The sequence below is a fragment of the Perissodus microlepis genome, chromosome 9, assembly GCF_051167445.1.
Source record: "Perissodus microlepis isolate ML-2025 ecotype Zambia chromosome 9, ASM5116744v1, whole genome shotgun sequence".
In the NCBI taxonomy this organism is placed as follows: Eukaryota; Metazoa; Chordata; class Actinopteri; order Cichliformes; family Cichlidae; genus Perissodus; species Perissodus microlepis.
Window position 1 is genome coordinate 32,772,300 of NC_140469.1, and position 7,544 is coordinate 32,779,843.

A 7,544-nucleotide genomic window follows, 5' to 3' on the forward strand; every position below is an offset into this window, starting at 1 on the left:
TGCTCAGTCTGACCGAACGATGGACAGACTCAAGTTTGACTGTGAAACGAACTGTGTTGTTAAACAGTTTCATGGTTCAAAAAACAAAACAATCAAAAACACTTTTTTCATGCTGGTGTTAGGTTTTGTATAGAAATGAGACCAAATTGATTGTGAGGTTAAATGTGATAGAAACAGCTCACACTGACATCCATCCTGATCAAACATGAGTGTCATGAAGCCTGTTTGCAGTTATTTGCACTGTTTTCCACTTTGCATGTTGTTTCTGTTCAGCTGTAAGTATAAAAGGCTCCATTCTACAACCTGTTTGTGTTGTTCAACAGAAACATTATTTTGTGCTGATGTTGCACTTCTTTTATTCACAACCAAAGACTTTTTAAAATCTTCATAAAACTGCATTTAAATGACTTTTGAATATTACTTTAAATACTTAGATTGAAAGTTCTGATAAAAGTTTAAATACAAAGATCAGTATTGTCTAATGTTTTGGCTGCAGTGTGTTTTTTCAGACAGGTATAACAGAACAGCTTTAGTGTTTAGATTTTTAAACTTGAGTATGAACTTATACAAAATGCAGCAAGATATTAAAAAAACGTTTGATTATAAAATCGACTATATTGGATTCATATCGAAATCGGACATAAAAAGTGGCATCGTTCCATCTCTGCTTTGATTAGAGACACAGCTCTGTGTTTTCCAATCTGTCATCATTTTAAAAAGTTTACATTTCTTCAGTATTGAACAGCAGAAATGAGACTTTCCTGTCAGAGGTCATTTTTGAAAAAATGAGGTGAATCAACCATGAAAACCATGAATCAACATGTGAACATGAGCTGATGCTGCTGAAGTGAAGCAAAGTTACAGAGGTTTGATTACAGACACAGCTGAGAGTTTGTAATCTGGCATCATTTTAAAAAGTTTCCATGGAACAGCAGAAATGAGGCTTTACTGTCAGAGGCCGACAGCACTGAACACAACAGCAGACTGGTGGCTAATAAACAGTGAATGATGCAGAAACAGATGTTTGAAGCTGTTCTTGGAGTACACTGAGAGAGAGAGAGCTGTGCAGGCAGGAACAGCCAAAGTCAGAGAGAATTCATGAGCATATTTATCAAACGTGAAGCAGAGTTTGGATCTTCTTTTGCTGCTGCTTCACTCAGTTTTGGTTGGAGACAGATGAAACCTGCAGCTTCAGGATCTGTGAGCTGTCCACTTTCAGCCCCGACGGCGTGTCCGTGCCGTCGAGTGAACGATCCACGCTCTGTGTTTCCATCTTTGTGTGTTTAGCTGCTCTCATTTACTGTTTTAGCTGTTTGCTGCTTGTTGAAATAGTTTGTGAGCTTCAAGCTGAGATTCTGGCAAAATACATTTATATTAAACATCGATTCAGGATTGAATGAATCAACATCGTTTTATTCAAATTAAAACCATTTAAATGGGAACATGAATTTTTTACAGCCGCCTCTAATGCTGGGTAATGTCAGCTGGTCCATGTGCAGCTGGCTGTGAGGCTCAGGGAGCGTCTACAAAGTGCAACACTGAAAGAACATCATCCATAAATATTGAGTAATAACTGGACTCTCATACAGCGAGACTCAAATGCCTTCAAACATCAGCTCATCCTGCTGATCCAAGTCCAAGACTGAGTTTGTAAAAACATGTTTGTCAATCATTTTGTTTGGTTTCTGAGGAAAATGATTCAATAACTTGCTGCTAATACACAACATTTCATCATATTTCCTCATAACCCTCTTTTGTCTGACCATTTGATCCCATTTGAATTTGCAATAAAGGATCCACAGAGTTTGGTGACAATAATGACAGTAGATGTTTGTGTGCTGGAAGCAAATGAGTGTGTGATGTTCTTTCAGTGTTGCACTTTGTAGACGCTCCCTGAGCACTGGTCTCACAGCCAGCTGCACATAGAGACCAGTGTTGTTAGTCCAGGTCAGAAGATGACTTGTTGGAATGAAAATGAGCTTGTAGTTTGTCGGCTTTAATAATGTGACTGGAAAAAGGTGTTGGACTTCAAATATGTCCATTTCTTTCACACTTCACCTTTAAAAGTGAATCCTTGTGGTTCCTGGAAGGAAAAACACGACTTTTTCAAGTCTTTGTCCTGTTTTTATGATAAATGTACGACTTTAATGTGAAACATTCAGAGTTTTTTCTCTTGTTGTGTTTGTTTGAAGCTGCTTCCTGTTGGCTTCAGCTGTTTGGAGTTTCCATTTTCTAAACTTCTACATTCTGAACCTTCTTCAGCTCTGAACAGATGATGAAACACTGAATGATTTCAAGCACTTTGTCTAATAAACTTACATCTTTCATTCTTTATACAGATTGTGGGACTGTGGTTTGTCAGAGATCAGCTGTGATTATCTGGCAGCAGCACTGAAGTCCAACCCCTCCCATCTGAGAGAGCTGGACCTGAGCTACAACAACAAGCTGCAGGATCCAGGAGTGAAGCATCTGTGTGGTTTCCTGGAGAGTCCAGGATGTAAACTTGAAACTCTGAGGTCAGTCAGCATGTTTTAGTTGTGCTGAGATGAATATGATGTGAAAGTTGTGCTGACACTAAACTGCAGACATCAGGCTGATATTATACTGATCCACACTGAGGATCTTCATGGTAAAGTCTGTTTTCTTCTTCTCTGGTTTAGTCCATTGACTGTAGCAGAACAATGTTCACATTTCAAACCTTCAAAGAAGAAGAAAAATCCTCCACTGGATGATTCACTGTGAAACTCTCCAACTCTTCATTCCACCTCAAAGTCTGTCTGACACTGAAATCCAAAGCAAAATGTGTGTTTGCTTTACAGACAGCAGTCCAACACAAACATACACACATCATCCAAAACACAGTCCAACATCCAAATCTCCTCCACTGCCAGCATGAATGATGGGAAAGAGAAGGAGGAACACTCTGACATTCAGGGTTAGAATGAGTTTCATGAAGCAGACTGTGAAGATCAAAGCTGCATTAGAAAGCTTACATGAATGAATGAGTGGACAGAAGTGGACAGAGATCATCTGAAGCACTTCAAAGGCTTTAAATCAGCACATTTCTCTTTATTCTTTATCAGCTCTGTTAGTTTCTCTCAGTTTTCTGTGGAATGAAGCTAACAGCAGGCTAATAAGATGCTGACCAATAGGTTTCTATTAAAGGTTGTAATTTGTATATGAAAAAGTGCTTTGGCTCAGCAGGGATCAGCTTACAGGTAGAATACAGCTGCTGGATGGGATTAGCATGTCATAGCTATCTACCAAACTGCTAACTGGGGAATTTCAGGCCATCTATGGATCATTTTTGCTAACTGATTATTCAGCTTAGGCTCACAGGGCTGCAGCCTGTGCCCTAGCTGTCATAGGGCAAGAGGCGTGGTCCACCTGCACAGGTGAGCAGTCCATCACAGGGCCAACAGAGAGAGACAGAGAAGCACTCTCTCACATCCACACCTACAGCCAATTTAGAAGCACCAATGAACCTAAGCAGCATTTCATTGGACTGTGGGAGAACATCCAACCTCCACAGAAAGGCCAACAAGCTTCAACCTACAACCTTCTTGCTTTAAGGCACTAGTGCGAACCACTTTTCCCCATTTCAGCCCAAATCCTGCATCTTCCTGTTTCTGACTCCAGGCCAGCTCCACTAACACTTTCTCATCAGACACTGCCACCTAGTGGAGGAAGTCTTAGTTCCATTTGAAGCTTCAGATTACAGTTAGTTCCTTTACAAAGAGGTGGAGGTGGTGGGGCCACAGCACCGTCATCACTGAGGGCCATAGGACACTTAACCTTTGTTTCCATATGCTGGGAACTTCCTGTTGTTCCAAGGAGGACTGGAAAATGTGTGAAAATCTCCCAGTCAGTTCCTCACAGCACACTTCAATCATTTCCCTCCCACAGCATCAGGACCAGGGCTTTTTCTCTCTTTGGTCCCACTAAGAGATTTCCACACAAACACCTCATCAGTGGGACTCTCAGAGCTACCAGCCCTTTGCTACAATCACAAAGCTCTTCATTGAAATCAATGATATCAAAGCTGGAATCAAATGAGTCCAAGTCTTCTGCTGATTCAGCATCACATTCATCTTTGCTCCTTGTTCTGCATCCCCACCATGGACTTCATTCCTTTCCAAGCCAGCCTTGAGTGTCCTTTATTCAGCTCATCCTCTGCTTTACTTTTACACCTGATTTTAGCTGCTTTATCTCTCTTTCAACAAGTTTCTGTGCCTCAATCTTTTTCTTCTCTCCCTCATAACAAAACAGCTTCTTCTGCCTGAGAACATGTTGGAGTGATTTACTAATCCAGGGCTGCTTATTGGGGAAAATACTTCCTGTTTCCAAAGTAATCCCCATTTTTCCCAGAAAGAAATGTCAGTAGAAATCGATGATCTAAGTGAGAACATGAGCCTTTAAAAAGTCCCAGTGTGTGCAGTCAAAGCAGTCCCTCAGTCCCAGTATAGAGTCTTTGGTCCAGACTGGAACAACTATGTGCCCAGTTTGAGCTCTCTTCAGTCCTGTGACCTGACAGACCCAGATGGGCCATCACATCACATTTAGAAGCTCCCCTAATGGAGCCACAACACATGTCCAACACTTAGTCTGTCTTGTTGGACCAACTGGAAGAAATGATTCAAGGACTTAGTCACAGAACAGAGATTCAAATCTCCAAAATCCAACTGGCTGCATCAGGACATATAGTCTGAAACTCTGCACAGTTTCCTGTCTGAAGCTGCTTCCTGTTGGCTTCAGCTGTTTGGAGTTTCCATTTTCTAAACTTCTGCATTCTGAACCTTCTTCAGCTCTGAACAGATGATGAAACACTGAATGATTTCAAGCTCTTTGTCTAATAAACTTACATCTTTCATTCTTTATACAGATTGTGGAGCTGTGGTTTGTCAAAGATCAGCTGTGATTATCTGGCAGCAGCACTGAAGTCCAACCCCTCCCATCTGAGAGAGCTGGACCTGTGGGGAAACAACATGAAGGATCCAGATGTGAAGCAGCTGTCTGATCTTCAGCAGAGTCCAGACTACAGACTGGAGTCTCTGAGGTCAGTAGAGTGATGGAGTGAGTGGGTGGTGCTGTCAGCAGTATTGTACTAAACACAGTCAGTATGAAACAAAGATCCAGTGTTTCTGTAAAGCTGCAGCTTCTCAGTGAAGCTGTGAGAGGAGAATGGTGACAGGCTTCAGGATTGGACACAAACACTTCCTGTTTCTCACCTTTATGGTCACCATAGTAACGGCTGACACGCTCTGATCAAACGCTGTCAACAGCCAATCAGCTCTCTGAACAAAGCAGCACGCAGACCAATGACTGCATTCATTTCCAAGTTTAAAGCAGTGAAGAACACAGTCTGTAGGTGAGGAAGAATTTAGTGAGAGCAGATGTTTGGATGGAATTCCTCCAGTTAACAGCTGGAACCGTCCATCTGGATTGTTGGGCTTGTTGTTGGGGTTCCTACAGAGCTCAGTGTGGACACACCAAGGTTCTTCTAATGAATGAAAGTCCAAACTCAAACTAGGAGGGAAAAACATTTTCAGCAACTTCAATAAAAATCCAAAGATTAGAGAAAGTGAAGCAACAATGAGTCCTAGTACAGTCCCAGCACTGAAGTCCCTGCTGCTCTTTATACTGGATGCGCTGCATCACTGACTGACAGCTGATGAAGAGTCTCTGGAAACACTCGTTTATCTCCTCTGCTCTTCCTCCTTCTCTCTGCAGGTGGAGGTGGTGATGGTAAACAGGACGGTGTGTGTGCTGAGAGAGGAGCAGCTGTGTCCTGATGATCCAGAGAGGTTGAAGCAGCAGCAGCTTGTGTGTAGAGACGCTCTGACTGGGCCATGTTACTGGGAGGTGGAGAGGAGAGCTTCATCCAGCAGTGACTGACAGAGGAATGAAGTGCAGATGACTGTCAGTGCTGCAGAGTGAACTGCTCTGAGAACAGCTCCACTGTCAGACACAATGTAGAGTCCAGCATCATCCCTGTGTGTCCCTCTGGATCTGACAGAGGATCATCAGTGTATCTGGACTGCTCTGCTGCTGCTCTGTCCTTCTACAGTCTCTGCACAGTCTCTGTCTCACTCTGGAAAGATTTTACAACTTGTGTAATTACAGAACATCAATATTATATTCAAACATGTGATCTTCTCTTTATTTCTGAATCTTTACCAAATAAAGAAAAACCAAACGAACAAACAGAACCTGTCGTGTCCTTTTTCACCACATCTGTGAATCTTTTCTGTGTTTTCCTCTTTTCCTCCTTCCTGCAGCTCCATCTTCATCATTCTGTGTCCAGTATATGTGAACATGTCCAAAGCATCTGAGCCTCATGTTACCCGTTTGTGTGAGTTACGCCTGTCGTTGTGTTGTGGTGTGTAAATCAGGGGCAGGAGACAGCGCTGGATCTCTGAGTTCTTTACTGTCAATTTCTGCAACATCTGCAATATCTAGAAATGCAAACCTGTGAGCTGTGTGTTGTGCGTCTGCTCGGCCACCTCTCCTCCGGCCATGCTGGAAGCAGCTGTGCCTTTGACAGTTTTATCCACTCGACAATAATCGAACAAATTAAATGTTCAAAAATATCAACTTAAGCACTTCAAAGTCAACAAAAAGCTTAAAACAATTAAATAATATTTCAGTGAAAAAACAACAGCTCATAAGAACGAGACACAAAATAATACAGAAACAAACAAACACAACTTATTAACCAGGATCCATGATTTTGTCACAAACACTGAATCAGCTGATTCACTCTTTATGTTTCTGAGTTTGGTGATTATAGTTCTGGTTTCTGTTTCTGTGTGTTCACTGTGTCCCACGTCTCCTTACTTTGGACTCTGTGTTTCCTGTTTTACTTTGACAGTCCTGTGTCACTGTTTCCTGTCTCGTGTGTGTAATTGGTCCCAGCTGTGTCTCCCTCCTGTCTCCCGTTCCCTGATTACTAAACTGCGTCCACGCCGCCGGCGCTCCTCTCCACAGCTGGATTCCAGGATTTCAGAGCATCCAGCTGTGGTGAGTGATGGAGACACTTTCTCTGCTCCCTCAGTAATCAGGACAGTTTATTGAACATCAGAGAACATAAAGGACTGTTTTTCACCTGCCCGTTCTGAAGCTGCACATTAAAGACTGCTGGCTTCAAGGACATTAATCCCAGTGTCAGCCAGCCAATAACAGCCTGTGTTTTTCAGCTCTTTAGGAGTCAGAAATGAGAAAGACACAGACTGCTAACCTCTCCCTGCAGGAAATAAGCTCCGCCTCTTCCTTTCCTGTATATGAGTGATTTGATTCTGACACGAGACACAATGAGTTTCCTGTTTATTGTGACTTAAAGCGAGCAGCAAAGACACTAAACTGTGTGTTTCCAGCTGAAGCTGCTTTTTGTGTTGCTCCCACAATACTGTCTAAAACAGTCAGTGAGGGAAACTCAGTTTCTGCTTCCAAGCTCATTGTGAGAGGGCACATTGTGTTCCTGCAAGTGCTGATTTTGTCTGCATCCCTGAGTTTAGTGAGCTGCCTCCAAGGACGTGTGAAACCCA

At 42.5% G+C, this 7,544-nt stretch overlaps 1 protein-coding gene across 1 annotated transcript; it reads left to right on the top strand.

Moving 5' to 3' along the window:
- Window positions 1–2,316: 2,316 nt before the first annotated feature.
- Window positions 2,317–6,216, top strand: LOC146380901 (ribonuclease inhibitor-like; the record flags this gene model as incomplete). Its single annotated transcript, XM_084939968.1, has 3 exons — window positions 2,317–2,516; window positions 4,883–5,056; window positions 5,731–6,216. Coding segments are annotated over 3 exons (387 nt in total), but the record flags the coding sequence as incomplete, so codon positions are not given.
- Window positions 6,217–7,544: the final 1,328 nt, after the last annotated feature.